This window comes from Bos javanicus, chromosome 14, assembly GCF_032452875.1.
Source record: "Bos javanicus breed banteng chromosome 14, ARS-OSU_banteng_1.0, whole genome shotgun sequence".
Classification (NCBI taxonomy): domain Eukaryota; kingdom Metazoa; phylum Chordata; class Mammalia; order Artiodactyla; family Bovidae; genus Bos; species Bos javanicus.
The window spans coordinates 9,808,105-9,827,579 of NC_083881.1; the positions used below are offsets into that span (position 1 = coordinate 9,808,105).

At 48.4% G+C, this 19,475-nt stretch overlaps 1 protein-coding gene across 3 annotated transcripts in view; it reads left to right on the forward strand.

The window, feature by feature from the left end:
• The window catches only part of ADCY8 (adenylate cyclase 8), a 225,287-nt gene extending 206,053 nt beyond the window's left edge, over nt 1–19,234 (forward strand). For all 3 annotated transcript variants that reach the window (XM_061438577.1, XM_061438578.1, XM_061438580.1), the window contains 4 exons: nt 11,290–11,436; nt 14,888–14,980; nt 16,579–16,693; nt 18,659–19,234. In XM_061438577.1, the coding sequence (XP_061294561.1) occupies nt 11,290–11,436; nt 14,888–14,980; nt 16,579–16,693; nt 18,659–19,146 (843 nt within the window). In that variant the 3' untranslated portion in view covers nt 19,147–19,234. The remainder of the gene's footprint in view (nt 1–11,289; nt 11,437–14,887; nt 14,981–16,578; nt 16,694–18,658) is intronic.
• Nucleotides 19,235–19,475: the final 241 nt, after the last annotated feature.

Genomic DNA, 19,475 nt, shown 5'->3' on the forward strand with positions numbered 1-19,475 from the left:
GATCATCCAAGACTCCATCAAAAGGTAAATGGACAAGGGAAACGGGGTCTGTACGTAGAGTGGAATGTTGTGTGAATACATATAGTGGAATGTTGTTCAGTCTTTGGAAGGAAGTAGATTCTGACACATGCTGCAACATGGATGAAGCCTGAAGATACTACAGCAAGTGAAGTAAGCCTTAGCCATTGACTACAAAAGGGCAGCCTTGTTTGAGCAAAGCAAACTAAACCTTCCTGTTGTCTGAGTCACAACAAACACTCAAAAAACATTTCTCAGGCACAGACTGTGCAATAAACATCTAAAAGGCCCTGGGCTGCTTCTGGGGGATTGTCTAGACAAGGGCTTGCCATCATGTAGCTTATATTCAAGTGGGGGCAGAGAGGCAGCAGCCCAGTACAGAAGCACACTGTGACAGCGCTGCGCTGATGGGTGGACAATGTTACCTGCTAGTAGCAGCTGGCAAGGGCAGGTGTGATCAGGGCAGATGCCCACACCTGACCTGCGGCTGAGTGATTGGAAGGCCCAAGTCATCCTGAGAGACTGGGGAGGAGGCAGGATGGTTCAGGAAAGAGAGAACAGCACAAGCAGGGACAAGGTAAGGATGAGCTTGGGGTGCCCACGGAACAGGAAGGCTGGGCTAAGGGATTGTCTTGGTTCCCCAAGGCTGTTATAATAAATACTGCATGACTTAAAGCAACAGAAATGTATTCTCTCACAGTTCTGGCAGCCAGAAATCTGAAATCAGTGCAGTAACATGACCATGCCCTCTCTGAAGTCTCTAGGAAGAATTCTTCCTCCTCTTCCAGCTTCTGGTGGCCTCAAGCACTCCTTGGCTTGTGGCCGCATCAGTCTAATCTCTGCCTTAGTCACATGACCTTCCCCCTCCTTGTAAGGGCATGTGTCCTCTTTTCATATGAGGATACCAGTCATTAGATTTAGGACTCTCCCTCTCCAGTATGACCTCATCTTAGCTTAGTCACATTTGCAAAGACCTCGTTTCCAAATAAGGGCTCATTCTGAGGTTGTGGAAAGAAAGAAAGGGAAAGGGAAAGTCTCTCAGTCATGTCTGACTCTTTGCAACCCCATGGACTATACAGTCCCTGGAATTCTCCAGGCCAGAATAACTAGAGTGGGTAGCCTTTCCCTTCTCCAGGGGATCTTCCCAACCCAGGGATCGAACCTAGGTCTCCCACACTGCAGGCAGGTTCTTTACCAGATAAGCCACATGGGAAGCCCAGGTTGTGCAGGGGACATGAATTTGGAACACTACCCATTCCAAGGATTAAGAGTGATGAGTGACGTGAGAAGATCCGGGACCAGGGCCTGGTAGTTGGGTCTTATGGAGTATGGTAGGGTTTGGAGCACCCTTTTGAGTGCTGTATGAGCCTTTGGAAAGTGTGTTACCTAATCTGACCAAATGCTAATAGAAGGTGGATAAGAGAGTCACAAAACCAGAAACTAGTTAGGAGAGCCTAAAATAGCCCAGGAAAGGGTCTGATGGGGAGGCCTAAGATGTCACAGTGAGATAGAAGTGGATGAATCCCAGGTACCTTTACAGATTAGAATCAACAGGACTTGATAATGGAGTGGATGTGAAAGGTAAGAAATGGAAAAAAAAAAACAAAAAACAAAAATCAAGCCATTTGGTTCACCCTCTAACCACCTAGAAAAAAGTAACTCAAGAGGGAAATAAAAGATGCCTTTAAAGACCTGAAGGATTATCACATGAGAGGGACTGACCTTGCTCTGTGAGACTCCAGAGGGCAGACCCAGGGCCCTGGACACCCTCAGGAGATATCTCTGTATTCAGCACTATGTAGAGCCCTATGGTGATGCAGCCATCAGGCTGAGAGACCCACAGGAGCAGGGACAACATCAGCCTTGGGCACCACCGATCCTTGGGCCCTGGTGCCCTTACCCTATGGTCTTGCTCATTAAAGGTTTGTGGATGAACGAGAATGGTGAGTTCCTTTGCTGAAACTTTTTAAGTGGCGAGGAGAAAGTCCTTGCCAAGGACACCACAAAGGCAAGGCAGTTGTCTGGGAGACTGGACCAAGACAACCCTTCCACTAGAGAGTTTCAAACTGAGTCAAACAGGGGATGAAAACTCATAGAACAAAGATCACAGACTGGCTGATTCTGAGACAAATCTGACCAGCAAGCCAGTGGGCTGGGACAGTGGTCAGTTGGTTGTTTTGCTTTTTTGTTTTAATTGGTAGATTCGATGCCTTTAGACATGGAATGGACTCTCCAATTTATCCATCTCTACCCTGACACTTATGTTACCTGCTGGACCTCTGAAAACATTTGGGGTTGTGACTCCTGCCTTAGGATAGAGTTAGGAGAGACCTACAAGGTCCATTTCCCATCCGAGCCTCTGCAAAAGGCCAGTGGGAGAGAAACCAAGAGCATGAGTCATCTGCTGCTTGAATAATCAGCTCTTGATGAACTCACGCCCTTGAGAGTCTGTTGGATGCAGATTAAGGCCCCAAACACCCTCAACAGATGGAGTTCTCTGGAATTGGGTTCAAGCCTGGTTTCCTTAGAGCTCCCTAAGGTCAGGGACTTTGTTGCAAGAGCTTCTTGAGGAAGCCAAGAAAGTGAAATGTCGCTGAGCATCAACCGAGACCACCGGAAGGAACAGATGGAACGCTGGAGCCCTCGGAGGGAAGACCCACAAAGAAATGAAAGGAAAGCCACCTGTCAATCAAGACACCAAAACAAGGAAGTATTTGGAACCAGTGGGGAAGAACAAGAATGCACTGGCTGACTTCATCCTGAAAGAAAGGAAAGCAACCAGAGATGCCCAGACACCAGGTCATCAGCGATTATTCGAGCCAAACCCCCACTGAGCAAAATAAAGGTCAGGCTCAGCCGTCATCACATGGATAAGACATTCTCAATAGAAAGTCTTGTCAAGTTCATTTGTGGTTTTATAAATATTTAAACAGTTTGCACTTGGCTAGGCTTAAACAGAGAAAGTTTTCGCTTTGCCTGGAGGACTTCACATTATGATGCCGTATCATTTACTGAACTCCTACTGTGTGCCAGGTACTGAGACAGGCAATTGATGAAAATGATCTTTCATTCTATTCACAACCTGAAGAGGAGGGTTCTGTGACCCCCACAGTAGTGATGAAGAAACTGGGGCTCAGAGAGGTCCATGGTGTGCCTCTGTTGACTTCAGCAAAGCCACGACTCTGCTCCAGCCTCTCGGATTTCTTCCATCTGTGCCGTGTTATCCCTTAGTGTGCTGCTGCCGTGGTGCCCCAGGAGTTTGTCAAGATGAGGGAGTGTGTACGTGTGTGTGATGGTTATAGAAGATGTCTTTGTGGCATGATTTATATTGTGTAGGTATCTGGAAAGATTGGGATGCATGTCTGGAAATATGAACGTATGTGTGGAAGAACTTGGTGTGTATGTGTGTGTGTGTGTGTGTGTGTGCGTGGGCATGTGTGTGTGTGCAGGAGACACAGGCAGAGTGGTGTAACATGTGAAGGGGTGACAGAGACAGGACAGCTATAGCCTGCAAGAATTCCCGATTTCATGCTCTGTTTCCATAAGAGGCATTTTTAGCTCCTTCTCTTGCTACAAATCTGACTGTGATACAAACCTGTGAATATCTGCTTGGGGACATTTGTGACTTTGGGTCCCAGCTTTCAGAGGCAAGGGCAGTGCTCACAGATATGGGCAACAAGGCAATAAGAATGATTCTCCCCATTTCATCGATGAAGAAACTGAGGCTCAGAGAAGTAAAGGAATTCGCCAAGGTCACAGCTAGTGTGTAGTGAGCTGGAATTCAAGCCCAGGTGTGCACAACCTCCAAGCCAAATGCTGTGCTTTTTCTCCTGCACTTTGCTGTTAGGCTGTGAGTGGCAGAGACGGGGGAGCAGTGACAAGGAATGACGCAAGCCACCCAAGCCTAGGGCAGTTGACAGAGCCTTGCCCTTGGGAACATCCTGTCCGAGTCTGTTCCAGCTGTGTCACCCACGCAGAGGTCCTGGCAGCTTCTGCTATTCTGCTTGACTTTCGGCTTAGAATAGCACTGAGCACGCAGGCAGGGACTCTCTTGCTGATCAGCCCAGCTGGGCTGGGTCAGCAGTGTCAGGCAGGCGCTCACTGAGTCCCAGGAAACCTGCTCGCTCATCCCGGCTCTGTTAGAACTTCTGAAAGGACAGTGACAAGGGCAGTTGTCTCAGGTGCCAGACAGCCCGTGCCGCACAAATGCCACCTCTGCCCCGAGCTAGCTGTGTGACCCAGGGCAGCTTATGCAACCTCTCTGAATCCATTCTGTCATCCAGCTGAGGAGGAAATAATACCAACCTTGCTGAACTAGTGTGAGAATTAAATTGGGTAAGAAGAACGCATGAAGTGCCCAGTGTGGCCGGCTGTAAGCGGGGCTCAGCATAGAAGAGCCGTTTGGTATATTTGAAAATCTGATGCCTGAACTTCAGTCCTGGCTCCTCCTCTCACGACTCTGTGACCATGAATAATGCCCAACCTCTCTAGAGCTCATTTTCCACATCTCCACAGTAACAGTATCCCCCAACTTTACGTTACAACATTTGCATGAGTTATTACGCATAAAGGGCTTAAGTGGTGCCTGGCACATTTTACAAGCCCTCTGATTCTTGCTGTTGTTAATTCTGAAAATATGAGTCATGATTACTTTCTTCCACTCCCAGCCCCACCTCCCACCTATTCACTCTGTCGTTCATTCCCCAAGGATTTCTTGAGGGTCATCCATGTGCCACATGTTATTCTAGATCCTGGGGTTCAAACAAAGAAGACAAAGTCCTGCCTGATATGAGGCACGAGTTTTTCTGGGAAAACAGACATTAAAACGAATGAATATGTAACATAGTTATATATTAGTGTTAATGTTCTATGAGGGTGGACGAATCTGAGTTAGAGAATTGTTGTTGTTGTTGTTTAGTCACTAAGTAATGTCTGACCCTTTGCAATCCCCTGGACTATAGCCTGCCAAGCCCCTCTGTCCATGGGATTGTCCAGGCAAGAATACTGGAGTAGGCTGCCGTTTCTTCCTCCAGGGGATCTCCCACCCCAGAAATCAAACCCGCGTCTCCTAAATTGGCAGGGAGATTCTTTACCACTGAGCCACCTCGGTATCCCCCAGTAAGAGAAAAGCACGTGTGAAAAGGGGGCGTTTACACTGGAGGGTCCTGGAAGTCCTCTCTGAGCACATAGCATTTAAGCTGAGACCTGAGGGTACATACAAGGCCAGGAGGTATCAGACACTGTTTCTCCCCTGCAGAGAGGTGACTTCACTTAGTATAAGACACGCAGGGCTTTGAATCAGACAGGCCTGGGCCAGTGAAAAACCAGACCTGGTTCCCTGGGCAAAATCTTCATTTTGGCTTCCGGGTAAGGGGCAGAAGGTGGAGCATGCAGGCGCTCGAATCCTCTGCAAAGCCCAAACCTGTACATCCAGCCAGAGGAGGGTGACAGTGAAACAATAATGGGCTTTCTGTACTCATCAATCCCTCTGCAGTGTACAGTGTTTTTATCTTTTCAGAACTCAAAATAGAAAGAAACAGATGGCACACTCAGCGCAGTCGATTGGAGCGAGTCAAGTGACAGGATGTCTCTAAAGGTGTGGACAGGTGTGGGCAGGGGTCTGGAGCTCTCCCATGAGCCCCTCCAAGCACCCCATCCCCTTCTCCCTGTTCGCTTGGAAAGGGAGGGGGCAACCTGCATGGGTCATGGCAGTGACCTCGCAAGCCCTCTGACACCCAGCTGAGGGTAATCAACTGGGGACGCTGGGCCGGAGATCCAGGAGCCGGGGAAGGAGAATGAGGTCAGTATATTATTATTCCTTTGGTTCCCTCCCTTGGGATCCATCTGAGGCTGCCTACGTCCCCCACAGCTCCTCCCAAGGCCACTGCTGGGCTGCCTCCGATGTCAAATCAACATCCTTGTCTCTGGCTCTTCTCATCCCTTTGAGCCCAGGAGGATGGCAGCTCAACTGCCACAGCTTGACTGCCATGAGCCCTGTTTTCGTGAGGGATTTCTTAGGGGAACCTTGTACTTGACCCTCATCTTCCTAGTTAAGCCCTTTGTAAATTGTTGTCCTTTAATCGCTAAGTCATGTTCGACTCTTTGCGACCCCCTGGACTGTAGCCCGCCAGGCTCCTCTGTCCATGGGATTCTCCAGGCAAGATTACTGGAGTGGGTTGCCATGCCCACCTCCAGGGGATTTTCCCAACCCAGGGGTTGAACCCACATCTCCTGCATTGGTAGGAGGGTTGTTTACTATTCACCTGGGAAGCCCTTTGTAAATTACCCTCCTTGAATTATCTTAATTTGAATGCGCCCTTTCTTTTCTGTTGCGTCCCTAGTTGAAGCCACAGGGACAAAGAAGTGGGTAAAGCCTCATAGGGTCAATAGTCTTGGGAACTGGTACCATCCCAGGCCCGAAGGGTTAACGGATAAAGCAGTTCCTGGGACCATCGAGAGTTGCAGCGCTAGGAGAGGGCATCTTGACAGGAGCCGGGCCACCGGGAGAAGGCAGCCACTGCCGACCGTGGAGCAGAGGATCAAGGATGTCACACAGAGCATCTCGGGGAAGCCAGGGCAGCAGCAGAGCAGACATGAGCGTCTCCTCTACCCCCGAGGGACCTGAAGCGGGGAACTGATCTCCCTGGCCAAGGCCACAGGACTACATCTGTAGGCTCATCGTCTCCTCTCTTCACGTGTTCCCAACTTGGCCCACTGAGGAAAGAGCTTCCTGTGACACCTTCCACCCTCTGGGGCAGTGCTACGGAGGGGGTCTCATCATCACCTAGCCCATCTTACCCGCCCTAGTGGACGTGACTGGGGAGACCAGAGTCATTGGACTGCTGTGCTAACGGTTCATGAGTCCCTCAGTCTGTCTTATTTCCTCTGGGACCTGTTTGTGCCCAAGACAAAGAAGTTCTGTCCTTCCCCTTGGCCAGCCCAGTAGTGCAGAACCCCTTGCTACCTGCTAGGATCACAGAATGTGACTGTGTTTGGAGATGGGGGTCTTTAAAGGGAGAGGGTAGGGTTCTCATCTACTGTGCCTGGTGTCTTTATAAGAGGAGGAAATTAGGGCACAGACACACATGTAACAGACCTCTTGTGAAGACCCCGGGAGAAGAAGCCATCTGTAAGCCAATAGAGAGCAGCCTCAGAATGAACCAACCCAGCCAACACCTTGACCTTAAGCTTCTAGCCTCCAGCACTGTGAGAAGGTAAACTTCTGTAGTTTAAGCCACTGGGGCTGTAGCACTTTGTTACAGCAGCTTGAGCAAACTAATGCAACAGGTAATTGAGCAAACAGAGATTTTCTTTCTCTCCGAATCGCAGCCATTCAGAGGATGCGGTTCCGTAGGTTTGCTTATGCAGGTTCTCCGACCCATAAAGCAGTCAGGCTTCTCCGCCGGTATCGCTCCATTGTTCAAGGCCAAGGTGAATGACCCAGCCTCAGAAAGCTGTGTACCATGGCTATGCAACTTGGCTACCATCTGCACTGCCCCCCAATCCAACCCAATCCAGCTGGTCACCAACCACCTCTGCACTTTTGAATGAAGGTTAGCAAAACCATCCATTCAGATGTACCCACTCTGAAAGCTCAAGTCAACTGATCATGAATCAGGGACAACCTCTTTCTCAGACCAAGGGCGTAAAAGGTAGAGAAGGCAAGTTCAGGTGTGCTGAGTGGGAAAGACCCTGGACGTCTTTAACTCTGGCTCTTCTGCTGCCAGCTGCATGATCCCAATGTCTTAAGTCATCCATGTCTCATTTTCCTTATCTGTATAATGGGTATAAAAACTGTACCTACTTCTCACAGGACTAGTGCAAGAATTAAAGCATCGGATTCTATCCGGAAGTGCTTTGTAAAGCTTTAACATTTCCTACACAGGCAACCCACTCCAGTGTTCTTGCCTGGAGAATCCCAGGGACGGGGGAGCCTGGTGGGCTGCTGTCTATGGGGTCGCACAGAGTTGGACACGACTGAAGTGACTCCTGGAGATTGGGAAGATCTCCTGGAGAAGGAAATGGCAATCCACTCCAGTATTCTTGCTTGGAAAAATCCCATGGACGGAGGAGCCTGGTACAGTCCATGGGGCCGCAAAGAGTCAGACACAACTGAGCGACTTCACTTTCACTTTAGACCCTGTATAGGGCATGTATGACATTGCAGGCATCCAAAAACTACTAACTGGATGATTTGAACACGTTGAGATGAATGGCGTGGAGTCCCTGCCCTTGCGGAGTCCACAGGTAAAGGAAGAGAGGGACATTAAGACGATGCACAAGGCAAGGACTCCGGTGTATAGTGACCTGGGTGCCCGCGCGGCCCGAGTCAGCCTCCCACCCCTATCGGTGAATCCGGGAAGTTTTGCAGGAAGATATGATACCTAGGTGGGTAGTGAAGGCAGAAAACTAGAGTTAGCCTGGTTAGGGAGGCTCATTGCAGGGAAGGAAGGACATATTCCATCAAAGGACAGACAGTAAAAATGAAAGCATTGAAGAGGATGTGTCTTTGGCTTCTTCCAGAAGCATTCCTTAAGACAAGGGTTCGCGTGCAAGTAAGTATCTTGCTCGGAGGTTGTCCCAGGAAACCCACCCAGGTAGACGGGAGAGGAAGAAGGAAGGGAGGGAAAGGACCGGAATCCAATCTTGAGGCGTTGTCAGCCTGGTTAGCTCTGTGGGTGGCTGGAGCTGAATCTCACGGGAGAACCTGGGAAGTGGCGTAGAAAGCGCGCCTCAACGTTCTGCGGCCCAAATGGTGAGGGCGAGGAGGACTCCATCCGGAATCTGTTAAGAGCAGCTTCTTGCTGGGGGCAGGGAGTGGAGGGGGCGGGCATTAGTTTCCTGGAGATTTTAGCCTACAGCTCACATGGGCAGAGTGCCCTCTAGTGGCCAGAGAAAAACTCCATGCAAAGAAACTTAAGGGCTGGCTGACTGCAGAACCTGGGAAGAGAGAATGCGGGCCAGGTGCCTACTGCATCCGCTGTCGTGGGCATACAGGAGTACAGATGCTTCGCTGTTTCTGGAACACAAGGTCCAACACAGGGAACTGCAGCCCATGAAGCGGAAGAGATAGGCGGAGACGAGGGCAGGAATATGTGAATATAGGTCATGCTCCTGTGTTTCAACTTTGTCCTGAGGGCAGTTGGAGGGTTTTAAGAATGGGAAGGGCATGGTCAGTATTGTATCTTTGAAATATCACTCTGGTTGCCATATGGAAGATGCCTTTGAATGAGATAAGACCAGTTCTGGACCCAGGAGGAGGTTCTCATTTTAATTAACAGTCAAGGAAGGGACTTCCATAGTGGTCCAATGGTTAAGACTTTGCCTTCCATTGCAGAAGTTGTGGGTTCAATCCCTGGTCAGGGAACTAAGGTCCCACATGCCGCACAGTGCAGGCAAAACAAACAAACAACACCTTATAGCTCGGACCGTATTAAAAAAAAATCTTTAAAAAAAAGTGTTAAAAAATAGTCAAGGAGGAAAACAGGAAGGACCTGTTTTCCTTTCTATAGAAAGGAATAGTGAGAGGATTAGAAAAAATATGTTGGAGGCAAAAAGAAACCCACCTGGACTTGGCAATTTATTGGATCTGAATATGATGGGAAGAAAAGGTCAAGGATGACTCTGAGGGTCTCTAACTTTGACGACTTGTCCATGCTGGTGCCACCAACCAAGTCAGAGGATGAAGAAACAGGAGCAGGTGTAGGTAGGGAGGACATGCAGTCAGGTGCAGCACTTATAATTTGAGGAGTGTGAAGGCGACCCAGCATGAAACAGAGAAGCCTGAAGCCCAAGGAGAACTGACTTGGATATGGGATTCTAGAGACTCACACGCGAATGTTGGTGAAAGGTTGAGAGTGAACAAGATGGCCCAGGTGAGTATGGAAACTGTGAACCCTGTAGGGGGTCAAGGACAGAACCGTAACAACAATCACCAACATTGAAGATAGTAGATAAGCTCCCCCCAAAAAAAAAATCCTTGAAGGGGCCAGACACAAGGAAAATAGATGTGATATAACTAGCACAGAGAAGTCGAGAGACCTATGAACTTGGGTGTGATCATCACACCAGTTCCCAGGGATGCCCAGGAAGCCTTGGACAGAGATTGGTATAGTGATGTCCTCATTTTGGCTGGCAATCTGACCTTCCCTAGATTCATTTCATGCGAATGGACATAGGCACTAGAGGCAGCTAGTTTGAGAAGTTAGGGTGGAGATGGTTAGTTACAAGTGTCTTCAGCATCCAGAGCACCTTGCAGTTTTTCTTATCAGAGGCACTTAGAGAAAGTGGAGGGGGAGAGGAGAAAGAAAGAAGAAAAAAGAAGGAATCACTATAGGAGGACGAAGTTGAAGAAGTGAGAGGGGTATCCAGAGATGAGGAAGAAGCAGTGATATTCAGCAGGAGAAGGGAAGATGCATTGTCTGGAGCTGAAGCCGAAGAGATGAAAATACAATGAAAGAGATGATTGTATGAGTAAGGAAAGTGAGAGCCTCAGTGTTTTCAATAGCATATCAGATAAGACCATCTACTGAGAAGAATCAAGTGGAGAGTAAAGGTAAGGAGAGCGATTAGAGCTGAGAAGGGCTACTGAGAATAGCAGTAAAGGAAGCTGACCAAGGGCAAAGTGAGGTGCAGGCAGAAATCTGGGCCCAGCTGAGGCTGGAGACCATGGATTTACAAATTTTCTTTTTCTCATCATAGTTTTTTTTTTTTTAATCCTCATACAGGCTATTAGTACAATGTATTTTTACAATAGCATGCAAAAATTATTTATTTTTTAAAATTTATTTTAATTGGAAGGTAATTACAATATTGTGCTAGCTCTTTACCATACGTCAACATGAATCAGCCATAGCTTTGCCATTTAAAATTATCAATTGGTCTTAGAATAACATTAAAATGTTTTGGAAACAAATTCAACACAAAAAGCAAAAAAAAAAAAAGAAGATTGTGAATGTTTAATCATTAAAATCAGTTTTTTAGTAAGCATTTGTCATTCATGCCCATTTACATGGCATATTATATCATCATACTCATTTTATGTCAATTTTTAGGCTTCAGTTAAGCTCAAGTCAGCGAAATTGACCATGAGTTTTCAATGGTCCCAGCCCTCTTGGTGACAATGCTGTGGTGAGATGGTGTCAGGGTCCCGCTCTCTGTCCTCTCTGGGCACCTGTGCATGGCTGCAGGTGCGCATACATAGGGAGCATCACCGCAGAACTTCACCTCTGAGGACTGTTTCTGCTTCCTTCTGTGTGTCTCTCTGTCCAGGAGCTGTATTCTCAATCCTATGACGCCGTCGGGGTGATGTTTGCCTCCATCCCGGGGTTTGCAGACTTTTACTCTCAGACCGAAATGAACAACCAAGGAGTGGAGTGCCTCCGCCTACTGAATGAGATCATTGCTGACTTCGATGAGGTAAATGGGAGCCTCAGAAACTTACAGTCGCAAATAAGCATCCTTGCTGTCGTAGCATTGTGCTGTTCCTCGTAACCAATGTCTGCACTTACAGAATTCCAGACTGCGTTATAGGCACAGACATGTGTCAGCTAATTTCATTATCACATGAGATAAAGGCGGTTGTTTCTCCTGGAGGACCAGGAATGTGAGCTTCAGTGAGGCTAGGAATTTAATCCAGTGTCACGCGACCAGCAAACGGCAAAACCAGGACTTGACTGGAGGCCAGCACTACAAGGCCCTGACATCACAGAGACGGGGCCGTTTCCCCATCTGCTCAAACTGCCAAAGATAAAACCATCGATTAGCATTTGATCACAGACCTCCACAAAATATAAACACACCCCAGATGGTACTTTCTTCTTCCAGTTTCCAGGAATGGAGGAAACACTCATGCTGCACTTTATTTACATTAATGGGCTTTGCAGGAGGGGGTCTTTTCCTCCTTGCCACCCCCCAGCTTGATGTAGGACATCCATGTCCATCCACATGCCTAAATCCGAGATGGGAAGTTTCTGAGTAATTGAAAAGATGTCAGGGAAGAAGCCAAGCAAAATTGTGGGTTTAGCTGAAGTCCAGCCTCCTCAGCCTGATCCCCCAGGGAGCTCAGGGCTTTAAATTAAGGTCCACCTTGAGGCAAGGGTTTTGTCCACCTGTGTAGGTCAGCCATTGGCCATGGGCCACCCCAGTGGGGGTGTGTGATCTTCCAGGCATTGCCAAGAAGAGGGCTCTCAGGGCTATTCCCCAAAATTGGTGTAATAGTGCACTGTTAGCAGCCAGCCCTGAGAGTACTCAGGAGAATGAGCCCATAAGAGAGCTGAGCTGGTATCAACAGCATCTACCCCATCCCCCTAAACAAAGCTGTCTCCCTTAATCCCCACCATCCATCTAGAATGTCCTGTGCAGTCCTGCTTCTTAATAGCTTGGATACGCCCTGCACCATCTCACCAGCAAAGTGGCCCTTGTCCTGCTTTAGGCCATATTGTTTCTCATCCGAATGACTACAGTCACCTTATCATTCACACAGATGCATCTGACTATCAGCAACCACCAAAAGCAAGACTATTTCATCACGTTCCTTTGAAGCCTAAAATCCCTTGGTGGCTCCTCTTTGCCGGTCTTCCCAATAAACAGAGGTGGAAGACAGCATCTCTGTTGGTAGAGATGGAGGATTGAGGAGGAAAGCTGGAAAGACTAAGAGAAGGAATTGGTCCTTCTAAGGGGTTTTAGCTCAGGAGCAGCAGGAGGAAGAAGGAGATTTGAAGAGAAGGTGAAAGAGAAGAAAGAGGAGAAGCTGAGATGAGAGAGTGGAAGAAAAAGAAGAGGGGGAAAGGTGAGGAAGAAGAGAAGCCACAGAGGAGAAGGAAGAAAGAAGAGAATGTAGTCAACAGGAAGGAAAAATAAGACTCCCTGGCTTGCCAACCATCAGGCACCATCAGCCTTCCTTGCATGGGTCCTTGGGTCATCTGGAATTTTTTTTTCACAGAATAACTTATTTATTTGTGTTATAGCCTATATGCTATAACAAGAAATTATTAATGTGACAAATATATAATGAACTTCTGCAAGGCAACAAAAATGAAGTGCAGTAGATAGGTGGACAAAGTACATGGTGTTTATAACAGTAATTGGAAAGTTTGGAGATTTGTCAGATTGCATATAGACTCTGCTTGGATGAAGAAGATAATATATTGTTATCTAAAGGACATAGAAAGCAGTGAAGATACACATTGGAGAGACCAGCCTCATCTCCTAGAGAGAAATGTGAACCTTGGGGATCCTAAAACTAAAGATAATATTTTACCGTTATTACCAACAGTGCAAGTCAGATTGCCTTCTTTCTTGGGTCCAAAGAGACCCTCTAGATTCTGCCTTGATTGAGCTCCAGCCAGATAACCCTTCAGTAACTGGGTTGCTCTTCTTGCTGATGTAGTTGCCACAGGAACCTGGCTCAGAGGAAGGCGGAACATTACCTGGAGCACACGCTCCAGGACTGGGTTTGTGATAACCCAATGGCAGGACTTCTCATCCCCAGCCTCTGCCTCATCAAAGGCCGAAGAGTTCCTCACAGCTCGGTGCTCCTCACAGAGAACTGATAAAGGCACTGATAAGGAACCCCATTGTGGCTCCCGATACTCTTAGCTGCATAGTGGATATGAAATGAAAATGAAGCAGCGAAGCCTCCTAATCAACTTCTGAAGAGGGGACGCCTGGACCAGAAATTGGCCTTCAGCCAAATGGTTCTGAGGGTTTCTCAGGTGGCTCTAGTGGTAAAGAACCCGCCTACCAATGCAGGAGACATAAGAGACACGGGTTCAATCCCTGGATCAGGAAGATCCCCTGGAGGAGGGTATGGCAACCCACTCCGGTATTCTTGCCTGGAGAATCCCATGGAGAGAGGAACCTGGCGGGTTACAGTACATTGGGTCACAAAGAGTTGGACACGACTGAAGCAACTTAGCAGGCATGCATGCAAGTAGTTCCTAAGAGAAGAGAGGAAGGAAGCTCCCGCTCCTGCAGGAATCTGGGGAAATGCAATTGTAAGGAGGCAGAGGGAGGGAGGTGGGCAACCAAAAACATGCCAAAATCTCCGAGCTAAAATATTAATAGTCAAAAGGCTGCTAAGAGACCAAGCCTGCTCAGTGGCATCTGAGGATAAACGTCAGACATTAAACGGGGCTGAGAACAGACACCGCTCCAGCTACTTTCTGCCCTGGGCACAGTTTGCAGGATCTCAGAATAGTGACTTAACTTTAGCTCAAGAAGTGAAGTTACTGCAATACAGTAACCAAGTATAAGGGTTTCCCTGGTGGCTCAGTGGTAAAGAATCCACCTGCAGTGCAGGAGACACGGGTTTGATCCCTGGGTCAGGAAGATCCCCTGGAGGAGGGCATGGCAACCCACTCCAGTATCCTTGCCTGGAGAATCCCATGGACAGAGGAGCCTGATGGGCTACAGTCCCTGGGGTCGCATATGACTTGGCAACTAAACAGCAGTAACAAACCAGGTACAGACTAATGGTGCCTTAGACCAGGTGCCGACAGGAAGTGCTAAGATTTTAAATACATGCTGACAGTAAAGCCAAAAGGAGGTGTTGATCAATTTTGGAATATTTGCCCTTTATTCTTAAATCTAATAAGATAGATTTGTTTCTTTCAGAGACTCATTGGAACTGATCTAGTCCTTAGAGTATCTGGTCACACCCGTCTGGGCACCTAACACTTAGCATGTGATCAATAAACATATGTTGATGGCCTGGATGTTTGACTCCGAGAGAGGAAAGTGGTTACCCCAAGGATGCTAACCCAGCCCGAGGTGGTCCCCACGGTGCGCCAGGGGTCTGTTTCCAGGAGCCCCAGGCTGCTGGAAGCACAGGGACCAGGACTGACATTGTTGTCTGGGTCTGTTTCAGCTGCTCGGTGAAGACCGGTTTCAAGACATTGAAAAGATTAAGACCATTGGTAGTACCTACATGGCCGTGTCAGGCCTGTCACCTGAAAAGCAGGTAAAGGAATGCTCTGGACTCGACCACACCCTCCGGCAGGGACCTCACTGTGGTCATGTCACTGAAGGTGCGAGAGTGGTGGGCTGTCAGTGCCAGGAGACTTGGTGACTGGTAGGGAGAAACTCTGATAAGTGGACCTTCCAGGTGTGTGATGTATTTGTTCCCCATGTAAGCAGGATCCACCGGGTGAAACGATGCTTCTTTATGGTTGAGAAGCCTTTAGGCTTCACTCTGAGACTCACCGTTCACTTGATGTGCAAAATCAGGACCAAGAAATACCGATTATGACTCAGTTGCAGGTGTTGCTAAACCCCTGATCCTAGCCTGTTTTCTTCCTCTAATTTTTGTTTTCTCCTCCAAAAGTAATGATAATAATAGCTCCAGTGTTTAAAAATTGCAAGTCAGACTTTAAAACGTTTTTTAGGAATTTGTGTTTTGGCTGCGCTGGGTCTTCGCTGCAGCACGCGGGCTTTCTCTCCTTGTGTGGCTGGGGGCTTCTCTGTGGGTGGGGGCTTCTCATTACGGTGGCTTTTCTTCTTGTGGAGCTCAGGCTCGAGGGCACGTGGGCTCAGTAGTCGTGGCTCCCAGGCTCCAGTATTAATAGTTTCACTCTTTTGAGAGGTGATTGTGTGCCAGGGACTAGTGTTAAGTGGGAAAACCAACATCTACCCCCCCAAGGTCAGTGGATGAATTGACCTGGGATAGAGTCATGCTCCCCGCACAAAGCCCTGCCCATGGTAGGTCCTCAGTAAATGCTTTCTGGATATGGATGTGAACTACCAGGGACAGGAATCCTCATCCCTTATCATCCTTCTTTGCTCACTTTCCAACTAAAAACCTAGAAGTGTTGCAAGACTACCTGAGAAGAAACCCTTGATGGTCACTGGGTACGTGTGTGCCTCAGTCTACTGCAGGGATCCCCAGAGACATCCTCCAGGCCAAATCCAGCCTACCACCTGTGTTCATAGATAAAGTTTTATTGGAACACAGCCACACGCATTCATTTCTATTTTGTCTGTGGCTCCTTTCTGGCCAAAATGGCAGTGTTGGGTAGTCATGACAAAGACCACATGGCCCACAAAACCTAAAATACTTTCTATCTGGCTCTTTACTGATTGCAAACCTCTGCTGTAGAGAGACACAGAATTTCTTTCACATATACACTGTCATTCGGTCCCCAGGAGGTGAGCAGGCCAACTTGTTTATCCCCACTCTAGAGAAGAGGAAACTGAGGCTCAGAAAGCAAATGTCTATGTGAGTGCTTAAAGGAGAGAAACACGGCTCCTAGATTGGAAATATCATACATATGAACATAGGCGGGTACACACACACACACACACACACCTGTGAGCAGCATCAGCCTGAACAGACAAGGCTAAGGGTAGGGAATGGAATCTGAGAGTCACACATACGACACTCTCTGGAGCAAATCTCCTGGCACCCTGTGATTCTGGACACTGATGACTGCGCAGCTCACAACCTGTACTTCCCTTGAAGGGGGGTGTGGGTGGAGTTAGGTTAGGACACAGACCAGACCCCTGCAGCAGAAATGATCCTGTTTGCCCCTTCAATGACGTCTTCTCTCGCGTTTGCTGCAGCAATGCGAGGATAAGTGGGGGCATTTGTGCGCCCTGGCCGACTTCTCCCTCGCCCTGACTGAAAGCATCCAGGAGATCAACAAGCATTCCTTCAACAATTTCGAGCTCCGGATTGGTGAGTAGCAGCTGGAAGGCTGGCTGGCCTCACTCCATTGAGCCCTCCTATGCCCTGGGCACCAAGCCAGAGGCACTTTTTCCCGCAAGAATACAGCAGAGCCAGTGTGACCTGGCCAAGGACAGGCCCATCTGGGCTTCTTCTTGCTCAAGATGCTGGAAGCAGGGGAAGGATTCTGGCCTGTGTGCAGAAATACCAAGAATATGATAGACCATGGCTCCTCCTTCCTCCAGCTTATCTGGAATCCCACCCATGCAAGGCCTTGGGTAGAGAGAAAGCTGACTGTCAATCATTTCCCTCTGTCTCACCTGATGCTAGGGGTCAATGCGTTGCCCTGAGGTTCTTCTGGGTATTTGCCTTGAGCCAAGAGCCAGGATTCTGTTCCTGAGGATGTCAGATGCTGAACTGAGCCAGGGACAGGCAGATAGCATTAGAGTTCTTCACTCAGCCACACAGCCCAGCATCTTTTGGGCTTTGGGACACCCTTGTGCAAAACAACAACACAATACTCACAGTGATGTGATAATAGTCATTTACAATTTGTATAACTTGTTAATTTTTTCAGCATCTCTACTAAGCCTGGGGGGCAGCGGGGGGTGGGCGGGTGCTCCTAAAGCACAGCCTAAAAGTGAACATGTTAGTCTCTCAGTTGTGTCCGACTCTTTGCGCCCCATGGACTGTAGCCCACCAGGCTCCTCTGTCCATGGGATTCTCCAGGCAAGAATACTGGAGTGGGTTGCCATGCCCTTTTCCAGATGATCTTCCCAACCCAGGGATCGAACCTGGGTCTCCTGCATTGCAGGCAGATTTACTATCTGAGCCACCTGGGAAGCCCAATCTGAAAGCCCCTGCTTAGTCCCATTCACACTGTATAGATGGGTAAACTCAGGCCCAGAGAAGGGGAGCAGCTAGCCTCAAATCGCACAGCCAAATGGTCCTCCAGCAGCTGCTCCAGGATTTCCTTACTGAGATCAGTGACCTTCTGGGGGCCAGTGTGCAATCTAAAAACAAATGTTCTTGCAGTCCTCGTGTCTGAGATACCCTCTGGCTGGTGTGCCATTTTACTTTCTTGGTTCTGCTTTAGTAGCTTTCAAGTATAAAAGGTCGAGTAATAGCCATGCCTGACTTGTCAGATCCAAGGACTCCCTTTGTTCACTGGAGTAAAGCAGTGATATTTTATGTTTTGATCGATGGATGGGATGTTCAGGGCTTGTTTCCACATCTTTCAAGGGCCCTACATGTCCTTTCTGAAATCACTGAATACATGATCGAACCAGAAATAAAAAGAACTATAACCCTGAGCAAAGGCTCTGTAATTTCAGGAGATGTTGCTGAGATTAAGGCCAACCTGTACTTTACCCTGGAGGCATAGTTTGGAATTTGGAAAATTATGTTCCCAATGGGATTGGGCACCTCAGTTTGTGTTTCGGGTCTGCTGTAAGCAGCTCTATGACTTGGGCAAGTCTTTTTAATCCTCTGAGACTGCCCTGCTCTGGCGGTCCAGTGGATAAGACTCCATACTTCCACTGCAGGGGGCACAGGTTCAATCCCCTGTCAGGGAACTAAGATTCCAAATGCCTCGAGGTGTGTCCCAAAATGAGAAAACAAAAACAAAACTCTGAGAGTCAGCTTTATCCTGTATAAACTGGGTTTTATATTGTTACCTCATAGTAGTAAGATGAGATAAAAATAGGTGGCCCAGTGGTAAAGACTCTGCCTCCCAATGAAGGAGCCACAGAAGATGTGGGTTTGATCCTGGGTCAGGAAGATCCTCTGGAGGAGGGCATGGCAACCCACTCCAGTATTCTTGCCTGGAGTATCCCATGGACAGAGGAGCCTGGTGGGCTACAGTCCATGGGGTCGCAGGGTCGGACATGGCTGAGCACACACACGCTCCCGGGCGGAGGCAGCTCCCTCCGAGACTTCCCTCTTCTCTCATCTCTTGCTCCTTTGCTTCCCTCACAGGCATCAGCCACGGCTCAGTGGTAGCCGGTGTCATCGGCGCTAAGAAACCACAGTACGACATTTGGGGCAAAACCGTGAACCTGGCGAGTCGGATGGACAGCACAGGGGTCAGCGGCAGGATCCAGGTCCCGGAGGAGACCTACCTCATCCTGAAGGACCAGGGCTTTGCCTTTGACTACCGAGGGGAGATCTATGTGAAGGGCATCAGCGAACAGGAAGGGAAAATCAAAACGTACTTTCTCCTGGGAAGAGTCCAGCCCAACCCCTTCATCCTGCCCCCCAGGAGACTGCCCGGGCAGTACTCCTTGGCCGCGGTCGTCCTGGGCCTCGTCCAGTCCCTCAACAGGCAGAGGCAGAAGCAGCTGCTGAACGAGAACAACAACACGGGCATTATCAAGGGCCACTACAACCGGCGGACTTTGCTGACACCCAGCGGGCCCGAGCCGGGAGCCCCAGCCGAAGGCGCCGACAAGCCCGAGTTGCCATAAACGCATTTTCTTTGTGTTTCTTTTTTTGTATTTCTTTTATATATAAAATAAATATACTAATAAAAAGGTTTAATTTTTTTTAGAACAAGGATGGTTTCGTTGGTCTCTGGATGCTCTAGATCGAAGACACGATCTGAGTTTCTCTCCCGTCACAGACATTTCTTCGTCGTCTCTTACATACATGGTTTATTGGAAAGTGAATATAAGTAAGACCTTGTCCTTGACCTTCAGAGGCTCACAATGGACTGTGAAAAGAGAGACCTGTAAACAGAGACTCAGTACAGTGGGATCCGCATAAAGAGCTGCTGCTTATACAGCGCCTGTCATAG